Genomic DNA, 19,148 nt, shown 5'->3' on the forward strand with positions numbered 1-19,148 from the left:
CTTTGTATTGAGTTTTAGCTGGTCTCTGAGCCAATTTATTTTAAATGGTGGATTTTATCTTCCCAACTCATTTTAGTTTGGAAAAACCGCCTTCACTCTGACACCTCTGAGTTCTCCAAACAATACCACAAATTAGCTGGCTCTTCATGTATAAATCACATGGAGATTAAACAAACTCAAGGGTATTTTGACACAGCCATAGCTATAGTTTGGTTTGATCTTGTTCATTTCCCTTTTGCTGCTTCTGTTATTTTGCACTTAACCACTATGCAGATAGAGTTGAAATAATCTAATCCATTTTATTATCTAAAATTTTCTAAGGAAAATAGGAGTAGGGAAAGGTTAAAGAATTGTTCTGAACGTCCTTCTTCCTAATTCTCTTACAGTTTTCCTAATTGTTTTCCTAAGAATGCTGTCATTCTTCCTTCGTCTCTTACAGTTTTCTTACAGAGGTAAACACATTCACTTGAATGTACAAAGGACATCTTTCAGTCATTAATTACTTATTAAGGCCATTTAATTGCCTTTGGATAAGAAGTCAGCTCCCTAATTCCCAGTTAGAAAGGCCATTTCAGGAGGCAAGTTAGGATTTTAGTATTTTGGAATTACAGATCAGACTGTAGTTGGAAGAATCCTGAAATAGCTCTCTATAGTTCATTATCTGGATAATTCCTGGTGTTCATTAACCTGAGTTTAATTAGGAGGAGGGATAAAAGAAGACTTAACTCTTATAGTACAACTTGAACCTCATAAACTTTATTGTAATTTTATTGTCCTACATTGTTACTAGTTTATATGTTAGTTTTGCTCCCAAAGTAGGTTTCAGGAAGGAACAGTTAACTGAATGCCTATTAAGCACCTGTGTGCCGGGTGCAGGGGAACAGGAAGACTGAAACAGAAGTAGACAGGCAATTACAAGTTGAAGAGTGCTATGATGAGTAGAAATCCAGAAAGCTAGCAATGGCAATATATTGAGCTGTGGGTTTTCTACGGCCTCCTTTACAGAAACCAACTGACCAGTTGTGGTTTTAAAAAAAACGGCCAAAAAATTATGTTACTCCTCCCATCAAAAGGTGTGGGGGGAGGGGGAGGAGTAGGGAGGCTGTCCCCTCCCCATGAGACTGGATGGGCTTGTGACTGCTTTGACCAATACAGTACAGTAGAGGTTGGATCATAAAAGGGGTTCCTTGATCACTAGAATGTTTACCCTTGGAGCCTCAAGCCACCCTGTAATAAGCCTGACTACCCTGAGATAGTCATGTTGCAAGGAAGCTAGGCCACATGTAAAGGTCACGTGTAGGCATTTAGCCTGCCCTAATCCTCACACCATCCCAATCCAGGTGCCTGTTATGAGTGAATTACCCTTCAGAGGAATCCAGCCCTGAACCATGGAGTCACCCCGGCCTTCAAGGGAGGCCTGAAACATTCCGGAGCAAAGACCAGCCACGCTTGATATGCTCTGTTTGAGTTCCGGACCCATAGAATCTACTGCCCAAAGAAAATCCAGAGGGCATTACTTGATACGAACATTTTACTGCAAAAACAACAAACTGTTTGCAAATAGGGTGACAAACCAAAATCAGTATGAAGCTCAGGACTCAGCTGTTACAGCTCAGTTTACAAGTCATGGATGAGAAAATACAGTTTTCTATTGCAATTGGTTACCAGAGACTTACATTCCTTTCAGGGTGTAACACTGTGTATGTTTATTTGTAGCTGATTGGTGAGGAAACTATCAGGCCACCCTGACATGAAACTCAAGTTTTGTTTAATGTCAGAGTCAGCATTTTAGGGAAATCGGGACGGTTTAAATTTTGAGTGTTTGGTCTAGGGCAGTGGTCGGCAAACTGCGGCCCCTTGAGTGTGGCTCTTCCACCAAATACCACGTGTGGGCACGCACGTACAGTGCGATTGAAACTTCGTGGCCACACTCAAGGGGCCAAAGAGCCGCATGTGGCTCGCGAGCCGCAGTTTGCCGACCACTGGTCTAGGGGTATATTCAAGTTGTGGTCTCCAACTTGGAGTACAAGCATAATAGAATGGTGCCAAGCTGCTAAGCTTCGGTGTATATTGTTATGCATAAATAGTAACTAAAACACATTAAGCCATGGTGGCCATGAGAATGAGCCAAATTGACCAAAGGCTCTGACTGCTGCCCTCTGAGAACCCACTGCCTGGTTCGTGCAGAGGCGATGCTTCAGAAGGGCTGCTTCCAGGCAACGGCGGCGTGACCTGGGAGACATGGGACTCCGGGTCGTTTGGTCTGGGTTTGAGGGCTTCTTGATGGCCTTGCTGAACCTTCCTCAAGTTGGAACCACATGCTTCCACTCAAACTTCCTTCTGCTCCTCCTCACTCAGGTCAGACTTGCCCATGTGTCAGCTCTTCTAGTCTTTTCCATCTCCCTCATTCTTTTTTCTCATACAGGCATTTTCTCTAATAAAATCCTTTTATATTTAATCCAGTCTTGATTTATTTTTCTCAGAGGACTCCAATGAACACCAATGGTACCAGGAATGGTCCAAAAAACAGGCTGCAAGATGGGGGTTTGGTAATGACTTACCCCCTACCAGGCAGTGACAAAATTGCTGGACTTCAGGGACCTCTCACCCAGGTGTTCCCGAGGGCCTGGTGCATGGTGTGCTCTTTGGAAAACGTTCAAGTGGAGGTGAATACTGTGACATGAGGGGATGACACGGGCATCTGAAAAATATGACGGAACAATGCTTACAAAGAGAGGGGAGTTGGCTGGTTAGTACTAAGCTGTACTGACACCATGCAGAGGGATAGTAGGAGATGAGGGCTAGCAGTTAGGAGCTAAATATGAGATCCAGAGAACCCAGGTAGTAGCTTACAAAGAGGCCCATCTCCTGCTGGGAGGCCAAATTTGTGTGGAGCACCACAGACGCTTGAATTCTCAGCCAAGGAAGGTCAGTTGTGTGATGGTCAGGGATGCACTGGTGAGAGGGACACCAGCACCACTAAGAAATTCTGTGGTGCCTTTCCTCTTCCGGCCAATGATGTTAACACTGGGAGCAGTTACATAGCTGGACTGGTTGCTATCCTTGGAGACGATGGGGCATTGGAGTAATAGAGGCCAGGTGGCAGGTGGCAGTGCTTGTCTGTCAGGAGCCAGGAGGCTATAATTACCGTGATGACTGGCAAGGCCAGAGGGCAGCCGAGGTTGCTTGACCCACAGGGAGTTGTAAAGATAGAGCATAGTGTTGGTAGGGACAGGTAACAAGGGTGGTGTTGCTTAATACCACAACCAAAGAAAGACAAGAATGAAGGAGTAGGATGCTGAGAGTGGCTGTCCAATCACTTGCTCATTTCCAAGACCAGGACAAAGGTTCACATCTGTAATCCATTAACTAAAGAAGGGATTAGAGCTCTGAAAGGAAGGACACCATGGCAAGTATGTGCCATGACGATACTGTGTCTGTATGCATGATTCCAACTGATACACTTGATAGTTGGAGCAATCCCCACATTATGTCCCTGGTCTCTGGAATAAGAGCCATCATAATGTGAACAGTCAAATGAAAACCTCTGAAACTGCCTCCACCAAGATAGTAAATCAAGAACACTATCATGTCCTATGGAGGGTTATGGCAAATACAAGAACCAATATTAAATATCTCAAGGATGCAGCAATGGTGGCTCCGATCATATCTCCATTAAACTTGATTCTCTGGCCTCTTCAAAAGCCAGAAGGATCCTGGAGAATTACTGTAGAATGTCACAATGTCAGCCAAGATATATCTTAATTATAGCTACTATACCAGGCATAGTATGGTCAATAGAGCAAATTAATATAGCATCAGATACACAATATATAGCTTTAACCTAGTGAAGATATTCTATTCAATCCCAATCAGGAAAGAGGATCAAAAAGAGTTTGCATTCACATGGTTGGACAACAACATCCATTTAAAAATTTCCCTCAGGGCTATGTTAACTCTTCTGCCCTCAATTTTAGTCTTAAAGGACATCCCACAGAACATCACACCTATCCATCACATCCATGATATAATGGTGACTGCCTGGCAGTGTAGAGTGAACTCTTCCATTCCCTTATTCTTCACTTGGGGTCTGTCTTGTGCCCCATGTTTTGCAAGCTCCCTTCCCATTTTCCATCCCTGGCATATAGCCTAATAAAATTCTTGCATGTCTAATCCCATTTCTGCCTCTGATCCTTAGAAGATGTGGACTAACACAAGTGCTTTAGAGAAAAGTCACCTAAAGAATAAGGAAATATTACCATCTTTAAAAAGTGGCTCTAGAGCAGTGGTTCTCAATCTTCCTAATGCCGTGACCCTTTAATACAGTTCCCCAATTTCACTGTTACAAATTGAACATAATTAAAGCATAGTGATTAATCACAAAAAATATCCTACCTAATAATAGACAAACATGGTTAATTAACCATACCTCCGACACGCTTCCCATTGGCTAATCGGGGTGATATGCAAATTAACTGCCAACCAAGATGGCGGCCGGCAGCCAGGCAGCTGAAGCAAACAGGAGGCTTGCTTGCTCCAGTGATGGAGGAAGCCAAGGTTCTCCGCCTGCCGCTGCCGGCCTCTGAGCTGGACTCTAAGAAACAATGTTGCAATTATAGAAGCGAAACAAACCCAGATACCTGCTTTCAGCAGCGGAGGTCTCAGAGCTGGAGCCGAGCCTCAGAGCTAAAGCTGGCTCTCAGTTCCAGTGACAGCCATAGAAGGTAAATAATCCCAGAATAAAAAAAAAAAAATGAAAAAAAGGAGAGGTTGGGAGCTTCAGTCACCCACCAGCCTGAAAACGGCCCTCAGCCCCTCACCCAGACTGGCCAGGCACCCCAGTGGGGACCCCCACCCTGAAGAGTGTGTGACCAGTTGCAAACAGCCATCATCCCCTCATCCAGGCTGGACAGGCACCCAAGCGGGACCCCCACCCTGACCCGGGACACCCTTCAGGGCAAACCAGCCGGCGCTCACCTGTGCACCAAGCCTCTATCCTATATAGTAAAAGGGTAATATACAAACTGACCCTAACAGCAGAAGGACTAGAAATGACTGGTCACTATGAGCACAATGACCACCGGGGGCAGACGCTCAATGCAGGAGCTGCCCTCTGGTGGTCAGGGCGCTCTCACATGGGAGGAGCTCTGCTCAGCCACAAGCCAGGCTGATGGCTGCCAGTACAGCGATGGTGGTGGGAGCCTCTCCTGCCTCCTCAGCGGCGCTAAGGATATCTGACTGCAGTTTAGGCCTGCTCCCCGCTGGCAAGTGGACATCCCCCAAGGGCTGCTGTGCTGCCAGAGGGATGTCCGATTGCCATCTTAGGCCCAATCCCCTGGGGAGCGGGCCTAAGCCAGCAGGTGGTCACCCCCGAGGGGTCCCAGACTGCGAGAGGGCACAGGCCGGGCTGAAGGACCCCCTCTCCCCCCCGAGTGCACAAATTTTTGTGCACTGGGCCTCTAGTGTCATCATATAAGTGTTTTCCGATGGTCTTAGGCGACCCCTGTGAAAGGGTCATTTGACCCCCAAAGGGGTCGCGACCCACAGGTTGAGAACCACTGCTCTAGAGGAAATAAAAGGGAGAAGCCGAATTTACACAGCTATGGACTTAATATTCTCCTACTGTGGTGACTATAAAAAGGGCTCAACATCACTATCTCAGGTTAGGAAGAACCACCCTGGTCATAGGTAGCCACCTGGTCTTCTGATATAATCAGAGATCTCTACGCTAACAGTGATCTAGAGTATGAAAATACGTGAAAATACGCCACATTGGCATAAGAATTATTTTGAGTTGAAGACAACTGAGAAATAGCAAATACCTCAAAAAAATCTCTGCCCTCCCCCACATTTGTTAAAGTCAAACTTAGACTCTTAATCACCAGAGACTCTTACCAGCCCAGAGACAATACTGGGAGAAATCTACATAATAGGCCTTACTAAAACAATCCTTATTTTCCAATAGTTTCCCCTATATAGTTATCTTGGAAGCCTAAAACCCTTTTTCTTTGTCTTGCTACTTCTCTACACATTTATTGTTCTTGATTAAGATGCTATACATTATAAGTCCAGGTCCTAACCACCCCTTTGAGTTACTACGCATCACTGAGTAGCCCCACAAATAATCTCACTGTACTTATTAATTAATAAACTGTTTGTTTGTATTTTGTTAATCTGTTTTTTTCCAGTTTAATTTGCAGGGCTTCAGACATAAAATGTAGAAGGGTAGAGGGAAAAAAAATTTTTTTTTCAATTTCAGTGGGTTGGATACTTTATCTTGGTCATTATATATTGACCCAGGAACCTCATCTCATTTGGGATAAACCAATTCCCTTTGTAGAGGAAGACAGAGCAGGAAATTAGTGACATTATGCTCCAGGGAGCCTCACTTGCATTGTCCATTCAAAGGCCCTTTAGCTGATTTTGAATTAAAAATTTTGCATTTATTCTTATTAAAAAGGACCCCCATGCCTAATTGCATAAGCTTCAGGTCCCCCAAAGCCTGGATTTGTCCCTGGAGGCCTATATAGCGGGATAGAAAATTTGGATGTTTTCCCAAAATGGGGATCCATGTATGAATGTCAGATAAGCCGATGACGTGTCCACATTTGCATTTTAGAAAGATTACTCTGGGAACAACGTAGACAAAAATATAAAAGGGGACCAGATCTGCTGGGAAAACTGTAAAGAAGCTGTCATTGTATTTCAAGCAAGAATAAAGGCCATTTTCATTTTATTTCGTAAAAGGACTTGGTGTTTCCTTTGAAAGAGCAAGATCTTCTGGGGCAGTTCTAATTTTACTTACAAAAGCTCCAGCCTACCATTTCAGAAGTATTATTCTTCCTGTAAGAAGCTGAGGAGATTCAAATCTTTTGCAGTGTAACAATCTGTCCTTGCCTTCAGAAAATAAAATATGGAGTTTTCATACTCAACAGTGCTAAGTTACTAGCATAAGAAAAATAGCAAGAATTTCTGTTTAAAAATCGACTGTCAGATTAAAAATAGAAAAGTTTTTCAAAGATATTTTTAACCCAATAAGAGATTCAAGTAGAGTATATGCTATATCCCTGGAAGGTAAAGTCAGTATTACAACACATATTCTAAGAATACATATTTGAACATTAAATAAACTTAGAGTTCATCTGGAGGAACAACTATGTGATAACCAAGAAGATTGAGAGGATTAGAGAAGTGGCTTGTTCTATCAGAGTAAGTCTTATTTTTAAAGCCACACAAACAAAAACAATTTAACAGGCATGAGAATAAGGAAAGAGATGACTGTTCAAAGTTTAAAGTCTGGAAATGGACCAAATAAATATAAGCATTTCACATCAATAGGAAAAGAACGGGCTGGTAGATGGTTAGTCATTTTTTCACAGCACTATGGGGTGAAAGGAAAACCATTAGTTCCTAGTCTCTGGGGGAACAGTGGGGAAGATCTTTCCTTCTTCCTCTGGGCTTAGACCACCACACAGTCTATGTTCCAACAACGGTCTACTGTTCCTCAGAAAGTAACTAGGACAAATCCACACTACGCCTTGGGGTACTGGGGAGAAGGAAGTAAAGTTTTACACAGAGTTTATGAGTATTCCTCTGAACTCTAAAGCTAACATTAAAAAAAAAAAAAATGTATACTAGGCATATAGATCAAGCACAAAGACTTCCTGAAAATGGTAAGTTGTTAGAAGGTAATAAAAATAATGTTTAAGCTATGTTCTTGGTTTAGGGCTATTTTAGGGTGAGTTCTTTGTAATGAACTTAAACACATTCCAATTTGAATTCTTAGCAGATGGGCCCCAGATGCATATTCTTTCCAAGATTCTGGAAATTTCTGACTATATATGCAGACCCCTTGCTAAAGTTCATAGGCAGAGTTAGCTTAGGCTCCTGCACACTAAAAAAGCTAAAGGGCATCAGCCCTCACATTAGATACAAAGGAGAGGAGCCATCATCTTCACTCTGAAGCTTGGCTCTCCAGGTAAGAGATCTACCTTAATAATATTGGTGTCCCTAACTAATTCTTCCTACCCCTTCAGAGCCCAGGAGAAACATGGGACTCGAGAAAGAGAAGGTATAATAGACTATGGGGATACAGAAGAGGCCCAAACAACTGGGGAAGGGTAGGAAGAAAGTCTGGAGAGCCTTCCTCCAAAACACATGTATACCCCGCATTAGAGTATGAGTACCCCGCATTAAGCACAGACACCAGGCTCACAAGTCTTTGTAGCACCAGGCCCAAGAATAGTGCCTAACACATTATATGGACTCAAATATTTGCTGTGCAAAAATCTAGAAAATACTCTCTGTGGTTGTCAAAAGCAAAACACTGATCTCTGGATCTAATAGTTTGGGCTTTCACATTCACACCTTCAGAAAGAAAAAAGTTTTCTCATTGTCAAAATCTCACTAGATGCAAACAAAGGCAGAATGGGTTCCTTGTTCTATTCATGAAGCAAAATATGTAGGTATGGAGTATGAAAGCACCTCTACTAAATAGTGGGAATAAAAATAAGGCATTTGGATTTAATGTTTTATTACCATGTAATAGTCTGGGCAACAAGTTCCAAAGCCTCATGCCAAGGTTCCAATAAACATTTGGGAAACAGGCCATCAGAAAGCCTGGTGTACTGTGCACTGAGATGCAGAGTTATGTCATGAAAGTGGAGCATCGAGCAGATTTGGCTTTTATTAGGCTCAAGCCCCATTAAGAAATCTTTTTCTTATAACATTTATTGTTTAGTTTCCATCTCGAATCTAATTTTTCCTTAGGAGAAAAATGCCATCCTAGACTGTAAAATAAATTGAATTTTTGTAATCTAGCCCTTAAAGAATAAACCCATTTCTGTTTAATCTTCAAAACTCTGACAAATAAGATCAATTCTTTTTTGTTAGTACCAAATATGTATCAAACCAAAGTGTTACTAACATATATATGATGGAATAGAGCTCTCTTATCAAGAAACTAGAATGAATGTTTCAATGTATGCAGTTACTTATCTGCTATTTCCCCATATGATACTGTACTGTAACTGATCAATGGTTTATACTTTTACAAATCTCCCTTCCTTCCTTCCTTCCTTCCTTCCTTCCTTCCTTCCTTCCTTCCTTCCTTCCTTCCTTCCTTCCTTCCTTAGCTTATTTTATGGCCATCTTCATTACTTCAGTACACATCCCACATAATGAAACTCAGATGTGTGACAGTTTAATGTCAACTATTATAGCAAAAGCTGCTGGTGTCTACCTAGATCTCCTTTTACCAGGCTGATGTACCAGTTCCCCAGTTGCTATGAGTACTGACTGCTCAGTATTCACAGCTGTATCCATCTCCAAAAAATTACCTGGGGCCAACAGAAGCAACCTCACCCAGAGGTGCCTGAGGCAGCCTACAGCCAATGACTGAGTGGGATGGGGCATCAATGCCCCAGAGAACATCTCATGGTGCCCATTACTAAGTTCTGTTGAATTTCCTTCCTAATTTCTACCATTTTTTCACTATTCTAATTGCTACCTCCTAGTTAATGAGATATCACCTAACTATTCAAATTGCCTTCTGAATCAATTTTCACCTTACTATCTACTCTCTCTACTATACTGCCAGAACACGCTAAGATGCAAATTTAATAATTGTCCACCCCCATACCCTAAACACACACACACACACACACACACACACACACACACTCACACCAGTACTTGAAACCTTTCACTAACCATCCTGAATCACTTGCTAGAGGCAGTAAGCTAAACGTAGTTCACACATGCACTTTGCTTCTCTACTCTCCCCTCAAAAATGAGGCCATGAAGCAAAACAAAGCCTTGAAATATGTACAGTATAATTAGATGGCATTCTCCCATGACAGCCAGTTAGCTGAAGCAGTTAACTATAATTTTAGTGGAGTGAGAAGACTTTGATTAGTAGAGAAGAACTATAAAACAAAGTAAACCTAGGAGAATGGGCTACAAAACTAGATCCCTTTCTAATTTAGGGGGTTTGTTACAGCAAATTAGGGCTTAGTGCGTCCCTTTGGTATTTCCAGCAAAAATCTCTTCTACCTCTGGCCCAGGAATCTCTTGGTATATTGGATGGCAAACTTCACAGGTTCAGGTTAGGATGATGAATAGTTCCAGGTGGGTGACTACATTTTGATCCTGGAAAATTGCAACACTAAGTACAAACCCACTAAGTACTAAGTAATGATAAAGTCGAGCCCATGGTAGTAATAATTATGTTAAATAATAATTTGTGCATATTTAGTACTTAAGTATCTAATATTTGAAAATTTGGCCTATCAGAGAAGCAGACTAACTTATGATTCTAATTTATAATATGTAACTGAATAACTAATTTAGACAGATTTGGTTTTACATTGACATCTATGTTTACAAACAGTATTTGAATACTTAATAAATCTTGTTCCTTTCTCCTCTTACTTTTTAAAAAAAACACTTTTAGCTTCAGGAGATTTAACTATCTGGAATGGTTTGTCAACAATATTAAAACAAATTAGTCAGTTTATGAACAGTTTTAAACCTCTACAGGAATTTAACTTGTAAATTCCCATGCCCCCTTAAACTTGACTCTAACAAACTTACAACATTTACAAATTGAATACAATTTTAATATAAAAAGGAAAGTGAAGAACAAGCGTCTCAATTTTGAACTTCAGTGTATTAATAAATCAAATATCTTTAACAACTAAAGTAGCTCTGAAATAATATTTTCTGTGTAGAAAGCTCATTCTCAAGTATATTAGCATTTTATACTGACATGCAAATCTAGGTTCAGATCCTTATAAAATCATATGACAACATTGGCCAAATTCTTGCATGGCAGTAATGCCCCCTCTTTGAAATGGTGCATTAATTTTCTAGTTCACCATAGTCATTCCTTCCTCCCCCTCTACCCCCTTTCCCTCAGTCATTAATTTACCTTTGCATTCCTGGTCTTTATAAAGGCATTTGCATTTCAACTCAGGCATCTAAAGCAGTGATTCTCTACCAGGGGTGATATGTCCCCCAGGGGCCAGTTGGCAATGTCTGAAGATATTTTGGTTTATTACAACTATGGATGGGTGCTACTGGCATCTAGTGGGTAAAGGCCAGGAATGCTGTTAAACATCCTACAATGCACAGAACAGGCCCTAACAATAGAAAATTATCCAGTCTAAAATGTCAATAGTGCTAAGGCTGAGCAATGCTCACATAGAAACAATTCTAAATTCCTGTGTATCCTGGAGACTAACCCACTGACATTATATGGGTCACAAATGACTTTTTTTTCCACTTTTTATGAGGGAGGAAATATAAGACAATTGGGGGGGAGGGGCTAGCAACCTGAATCTGTGCCAGTAACCAGTATTCTGACCCACATTCTTGCTAGTATATTTAAGCCCCATTCTTACATATAAAGCTTGTCCAGCTTTTCAGAACCTGTTTCCCAGAATAGTCCCATTTTATAGAGGCCATAAACCATGGTATACACAACCAGGCCTTTGGGTGTAATCTCACTTCCCCCATCCCAACCCATGGGGGACTGAAAAGCCCACAAAAAATTTGGAAGCCTGGTTCATATCTGGGGGACAAAGAAACTAAGGGGATAAAAGGAAAGCTTCCTCCATATTCATCATTCAGGCTTTGGAGAACGACTCCCCTGAGTCACCACACTAGTGCATCTGCAAATAAAGAGTTTTTCCTGAATCTTTCGAGTACCCTTTGTGTGTTTTCTGGTCGCCTGATAATTTCGGCAACATTTATAGAGTCCTCTTTTGTATCTAAGTTCTTAAATTGTGATGAGTTTCTCTTTTCTTTAAAATTTGTTCCTTCTGTCCTTCAAGAAATCCTTCCCTACATTGAGGTTTAAGATACTCTACTTTGTTTCCATCTACACATCCTACCAGTATTTCACATTTATGTCTTTAATCTATCTGGAATTTATGTGCTGGCATTAGAGATATAATTTGGTTTCCACATGAATAGCCCATAGCTTCAATAGCATTTATTGAGTAGTTCATCTTTCTCTACTAATTGATAACACCAACTTTGTTGTATACTGAATTTTAAAATAAGCTTTCACCTATTTCCAGGCTATTTTCTACTTATTCCTGTGATGTCATTTTAAATTACACTTTTATTAGGAAACTTATTAATATCGTGATTCCTTCCTCATGCTTCTTTAAATTTACTTTTATGTATGAATTTCAGTATCAGCCCTCTTGGAATTTTAGTTGAAATTGTACTGAGTTTATAGATTGGATAAATATAACTGATTTTTCTCATTCATGAACATTGTATCCCTATTTAGATTTTTCCATGACTTTCAGGAAAGTTTAACAATTTCTCTCTAATGATGATAGACTTATTACTGGGTGCTATATTTGTTTTGTTTTTGTTTTCCCAGTGACTTTTCTTTAATTTGGATCTCATATATGGCACAGTTGCTGAGGTATCTGAAGCACTTGTCTATAGATTCTCTTGGATTTTTACTTAATCTTATCACATATCATAGTTTTTTCTGCAATACTTACTATTAATTTTTGTCTCAGTGTACTGGCTCTGATGTTCCGTTTCAAAGAGTGCATGCCTTTGTCTTGTTTGTGGCTTTACAAGGCATTGCTTCTATGTTTCACATTTAAATATGCCTTTTTTCTTTCTATATTTTTGGCAAATACTTTTTATTAGGTTAAGGAAGTTTTATTCAATTAGCGGTTTTCTAAGTTTTTAACATACCGACTGAATGGTACTAAGTCATTTATAACAAAAAGCAGCTTTGCTCGTTAAGTCTGCCCAGTCTTCTCGGAGGACTTGTTCTTATATTTGGAGATGCAACTGGGAAGCTGTCCTCCATCTTTGAACCTGCTTCCTTTTCCTCCGCAGCCTTGCTCAGCATCTATCAGGGAAAGCCCTTTAACTTAAATCACCTTTCATTGAGATGCTGTTCAGTTTTCAGAGATTGGCCCAATCACAGAAAGATCATAAGGGCCTTAAAAATTACTTCCAATTATTTCACAGTTTGCAAGAGGTCAAAATCAAAATCAGAAGCCAGACTATAATTGTGGTCAACACACAGATGAAGGGATAAAGTTCTCTCAAGATTCTTGAAACCTTAACTAATAATAATTAAAAAAAATAGAAAAAAAAAGATTCTTGAAAAGAAGTGTGAACATGGCTCAACATTCCATTCTCTTCAAGCTCTTATCTATCTCCTCAGTCAGTGGTTCTCAACCTGTGGGTCGCGACCCCTTTGGGGGTCGAATGACCCTTTCACAGGGGTCTCCTACGACCATCGGAAAACACATATATAATTACATATTGTTTTTGTGATGAATCACTATGCTTTAATTATGTTCAATTTGTAACAATGAAAATACATCCTACATATCAGATATTTACATTATGATTCATAACCGTAGCAAAATTACAGTTATGAAGTAGCAACGAAAATAATTTTATAGTTGGGGGTCACCACAACATGAGAAACTGTATTAAAGGGTCGCGGTATTAGGAAGGTTGAGAACCACTGTCCTTAGTCAACGTATGAGCTCATCCTGCAAAAATACTAACAAAATGTACCCTAAAGCTTCCAAGAGGCTGAGACAGATGGAAGAGAATTTGGGTGTACATTCTTACACATGTGAAGAAAAATACTTCCATCAGGGAAAAGACCTCTTAAAGTATTAACGATTATGGACTTATGAACAAAGATTCAGCAAAAGTAATTCCTGGGGCCTTATAAAAATGAAATGACATTTCAGTGTTCTTTCTGTGGGAAACGCAGAGCTGAACAGTTGGCTTTTCCTTCATTATTTCTGTGCCACAGCTACTGGAGGACACTTTATATTTTAGTCTTTTTCTTCTTCTTTACAGCAATTAAGGGGGGAAATAGTTCTTCATACTGCTTTCAAGACACCTTACATCACTAGGGTACCTGGGAATGGAATGGCTAGGTTGTGGGAGAGTTGTCCCTTCCCCCACCCCCAAGACAAAGTACATGTTGTTGGAGGATTCCTCTCAGCCAAAAGACAATGCTTGACTATTTCATCCTGAGTGCTTTATATAATTTCGGAAATGTCAGAACGTCTTATGTAGGCAGCATCTCCCTGTGTGTAACCAATTAACCTGTCAAGTCCAACACCTTTTCGAGAGTCATTTTAAAGCAAGATTTAGAACTTAAAATCTTTTTCAATCCTAAAAGGTTGTACATCTTCTTGTACTCTGAAAGTTATACAGGCATGTCACAATGTGGTGGTTGGAGTGGGGATGTATATGGGGAAGAAACACCGTTCTAAGGAGGCAAAGAAAAAGACCAATTCGGCAAGGGAGTGCAGTCAAATCCAATTTTCCCACTCATCTTTATTAAAAGCAGCTGGTTAATGACTTGTAGTAAGCAAATAAACAATGTCATTTATTTAAAAAGTAATTCTCAATGGCCTTCCCCTTTGGGTTGTTTTCTACACAAAGTAGTTATTTTATGTATTTCCTTTCATAAATAGAAAGGTATTTGCCTTTCCGATTTTTCACTTTGATACCTTTATTAGTATCAGAAACAAGGTAGGTCTAGTGCACTGGTTCTCAACCTTGGCTGCACATTAGAATCACCTGGGAATCTTTTTAAAATCCTGATTTCTGGGCCTCATCCTCCAGAAATTCTGTTTCTTTGTTATGGGGTGGGGCCACAACATTAGTAACAAAGAAACAGAACTTCCAGAGGATGAGGCCCAGAAATCAGGATTTTAAAAAGATTCCCAGGTGATTCTAATGTGCAGCCAAGGTTGAGAACCACTGGTCTAGAGTCTGATATTAAAATGAAAAGTGCTCATCTGCCCATTTTTTCTAACAGAACCCAAGAGATATTACAGATAAATTTCAAACTTCGGCTACGTCCAAAACTGTGACTCTTCTATATTCCCTAGTAGCAGTATAGGAGATCAGAGATGCTTCAAAAACCACATTATAAACACAAACACATGCTCAACTTCTTGCCATAAGTTTTCTTCTCCCAGGAAACCTCCAAGCATCTACTACTTACCTAATTTTTTATGTAGCTGTTGGGAAAACTTCTTGAGACACAGGATTTCTTGGAGAACTGTAAAAGTGTGGTGAGATTTGTCCCCTATCTTGTATTTTCTAGGTCAGTAGCTGCCAAGCACAGTAATAATACTGTCTTTAGCCACATTTAGAGCTATAGCGCAGGGAAATAAATTCAAGATTATCCCCTCTATTTTAACAAGGAACGCCAAAACGTTATACTGCCTTGTAATGGGCTTGACACAGGTTAGGAGCAGAAGGATGTGAGTTTAGAATTCCTGTTTCTGAGGTAGAACAAATCCTTCCGAATGGCTCCTTTTTTGCTCATCCTGTGCCATTCTTTCCCCCCACCGCCTCCCAACCAACAACCCCTTTCCTAGCCCTGGAGCAGTACTAGCCGGGGATGGTCTAGTCCTGTAATACACTGTGAAATCAAACACAGCATTCCCTCATGAAAGACTAAGTTTAAGGGGAAAAAAAAGACCCTCCTTTGGAAAGTTGCTGTGTGGTAAAGGGGAGCATCAGGGTACCGACTATCTTTACAACTGAAAACTTTCAACGTTGAGAAGAAACATAAAAAAGCAAACAGTGGGCTAGCACAGCCTCCAATACCGCTAGTCTTCCTGGTTCTTTAATCTTTTAAGCTGCTACCAGTGGACTCAGACGCCCGCTCAGCTGCCCTTGGTAACCACCAGGTCTAGCCAGCCCCAAGCCGACCAAGGGCCGGCGGGAAAGCCCAGCAGACACGGCAGCCGATCCTCCTCCGCTTTCCAGCAGCAGCAGGAGGAGGCGAGGCACAACGTGGGTCGCTGGACGCCACGCCCCCACGAGGGGCGGGGCTGCCTCCGAGCCACTTCCTCCGCCGGGGCCGGGGAAGGGGCGGGCCTTGCGTGACGTAATCCAGAAAGCCCGCTCTGGTTGGAGGACATTTAGTAGCGATCTGGGCGGGAAGGAGGCGGAGTCTAGTTTCCCGGGGGACGGGTTGCTTGGCGGTCGCCTAGTAACCGGTCGCGGCAGTCCAGGCGGCGGCGGCGCAGGCCGCGGAAATCTGTGTGCTGGAGCCCACGCTGGGCTCTTTCTGTCTGTGGTGCGATGGCGGCCGCCGCGGCAGTGGTCACGCCGTCGGGTTTAGAGGACGCGGTGTCTCGGTCCCATGGCGAAGGGGCTGGGGAGGCGGTCGTGGAGCGGGGGCCCGGCGCGGCCTACCACATGTTCGTGGTGATGGAGGACCTGGTGGAGAAGCTGAAGTTGCTCCGCTATGAGGAGGAACTCCTCCGGAAGAATAACCTGAAGCCCCCTTCCAGGTGGGTGCCCTCGTCCCTGGCACCTGGGTGCCGCCTGGGAAGGTGCCTCCCTCCTCCGGCCTTTTGGGGAGCGCCTCGCGCGGGTTAGCAAGCACTTGCCTCCATCTTCCTATCCTGGAAGGCACTTCACCCCAAACTTGGCGACGCAGGGCCGCCGTGGAACTCACGGAGTTTTGACTTGCTTTTTAGTAGAAAGAATAAAGTTTTGAAACAGCAGAAAGGATTGGGAGACAGCTTGCCTGGTCGTTAAAGCACAAACGCACCTCCACAAAATAACAAAGTTTTTTTTTCTGGTTATAAAAGTAATAAAATACATTGTAGAGAACTCAGAAAAACACAAGTAAATTTGTAGAAAAATACCAAGATCACCCGTAATCTCATTCCCAAAGATGAAGGCCGTTATCGTCTTAGATCTCTCGTTTTTGTTTTCCTGGAAGAACCTACCCCTGCAGCCGGTAACCATGGTACCCAGGACCTTGCTGAGCACTTTATGTGCAGTTTAGTGAACTTGTTGACTAATTGTTGTGGTCGAAAGGACCGCTGCCTTCGCAATAACAGTACTCTCAGAAACTGAGAACTGGAAAGACAAATGAAATGGCAACGGCTGGAATTGTCTCTTTGTCGTAGAACCTAAAGTTCTGTCGTTCTGGTGGGGAAAAGTTCATCAGATGCTGAAGCCAGTGCCCTTGGTTGCTGAGGATAATGGGCAGCTAGCACTTTGTCCTCCCATCGATGTAGCTTAGCGATTGACGGATAAATAAGCTTTATAGCTTTTCCTTCTCATTAACACATGCTTACATTTGTTTATTGTATAATAGACAATTTAGGTTAAAACTCTGTAGTACTTTCTCTTAAGGGCCATAGGTAGGGTCACATAGTTTCCCTTAACAGTTTTGATCTCATTCCCTGCTCTCTTTCAATAACTTGAATAAGATGAGCAGGCTTTAGGTAAACTGTCCATATTGCCAAGTCTGTCCATAATAGAAGAAAAGTTAGAGGGAGAGGTAGTATTGTTTGATCCATGGTGGAAATTGTAGAATTGGGAGTTATTACGTAAATGAATTGATCAGGATAATATAAACAATCAACATTTTATGCTAAAAAATGCATATTTTCTCTAGTATATTTTTTAAACTAAAAGAAGATGGCCTTAAGGTTCTTATTGATAAAACCTCTGCTATTTCCTCCGAAGTACCCTTGAATCATGGATTTGCATGGAGATATCTTGGTTTAATGATTCTCAACATGTGGTCTTCAGGGCAGCAGCAGCAGCACCTGGGAATTTATTAGAAATGCAATCCCCCAGGCCCCTTCTGGGGTCTCCTATATCAGAAATTCTGGGGGTGGCACCTACTAGTCTGTGTTTTGACAAGTCTTCCAAGTGATTCTGAGCGTGCTGAAGTTTAAGAACCACTGCCATAGGTCAACAGAATGTGTCAGAATCCATTCCTCTTTTCTGGAATTATCAGGCAATAAGAAAAAGATGAGTTGTTACCAGTAGGTGCTTCAAAAGGATTGTAAACGTATACCTGCCAGGACTTCATGGGGTTACCTGCACAGATTTTATGACCTTTATTTCTTCACGACTTTCTGCTATCTTCGAGAACATTTATACTTATCCTGCAGGAAAAAAATTGGGAAACATGAAGTAGACTTCTGAGTCTTATGAAAGATAGCTATAAATACAATTAGAAACATAATAGTAACAGCTGCACATAAAAAAGCAAAATAAGGTCTTTAATTAAACTGAATTGAATATTTTTGCTAGCAAATTTTATTTCTAACATGTTTAGATAGAAATCATATTGATCCTCATAGTACTGTTTTTAGTTGGCTAGATGATGTGGCAAAAGTCAACAAATGTTTCTTAGATTGGGGATGTGATATTCAGTGGTTCTTAATCCTGGCTATATCTAGATCTCTCTAGGAAGGTTTTGAAGTATACCAATATTGGGGCTTCACTCCCAGAAGTCCTGATTTAATTCATGAGAAAAGAACTGTTTGGTCAGGTAGCAACAGTTTGAGGAGTTTCTTGGATGACTCAAATATGCAGCCAAGATGAGAACAACTGTTGAATGGAGCTGATAGAGTAGAAACAGTAAGTAAAGTTACCAGTGACATTGTAAAAAATGTAAAAATGCATAGTGAATAATCATTAAGGTCTTGTTTTAAAATTCTGAGATTCTCTTAATTTCAAATTACCATTTTCAGTAAGTACTCTCATTAATTATTCCTGACATAAATTATTTTGGCAAACGTTCTATATGCTATGTTTTATAACATGCCCTGCATTTTCTGGTGTACGGTTTTTGATCCAGTATTTTTTTGGACAGTAGTTATTGTCCTAATCCTGTTGATTAAAAACTTTAATGTGAGTACTGTGGATTCCTAGAAACTTCAGAGTGTCTTTTGATTTTAAAGCCATTTGAAAAAAAAAAAAGTCTTTTGGCAATTTTGTACTCCACTATTTAGATGTGTGTGTATAGATAGATTTTGCAACATTTCATATTCCACCCTCCCCTCTTGTTTTGAACAGACATTATTTTGCACTGCCTACCAACCCTGGTGAACAGTTCTACATGTTTTGTACTCTTGCTGCTTGGTTGATTAACAAAGCAGGACGCCACTTTGAACAGCCTCAGGAATATGATGACCCTAATGCAACAATATCTAACATATTATCTGAGCTTCGATCATTTGTAAGTGTAAACAACTCTCTTCTTTCTGCATGTTCTCAAGTTATGAATTTTAATATTGATAATTCAACAACATAAATGCTAGCCTTTTAGATGAACTCTCTGTGAAAAACTATCTGTCTAT

General features: G+C 41.1%; 1 protein-coding gene across 2 annotated transcripts in view; it reads left to right on the top strand.

Moving 5' to 3' along the window:
* Positions 1-15,992: 15,992 nt before the first annotated feature.
* IFT57 (intraflagellar transport 57) overlaps positions 15,993-19,148 on the top strand; it is a 71,922-nt gene continuing 68,766 nt past the window's right edge. For both annotated transcript variants that reach the window (XM_059687901.1, XM_059687902.1), the window contains exons 1-2: positions 15,993-16,328; positions 18,865-19,027. In XM_059687901.1, coding sequence (XP_059543884.1) covers positions 16,117-16,328; positions 18,865-19,027 — 375 coding nt within the window. In that variant the 5' untranslated portion in view covers positions 15,993-16,116. The remainder of the gene's footprint in view (positions 16,329-18,864; positions 19,028-19,148) is intronic.

This window comes from Myotis daubentonii, chromosome 3 (assembly GCF_963259705.1).
Source record: "Myotis daubentonii chromosome 3, mMyoDau2.1, whole genome shotgun sequence".
Taxonomy (NCBI): Eukaryota; Metazoa; Chordata; class Mammalia; order Chiroptera; family Vespertilionidae; genus Myotis; species Myotis daubentonii.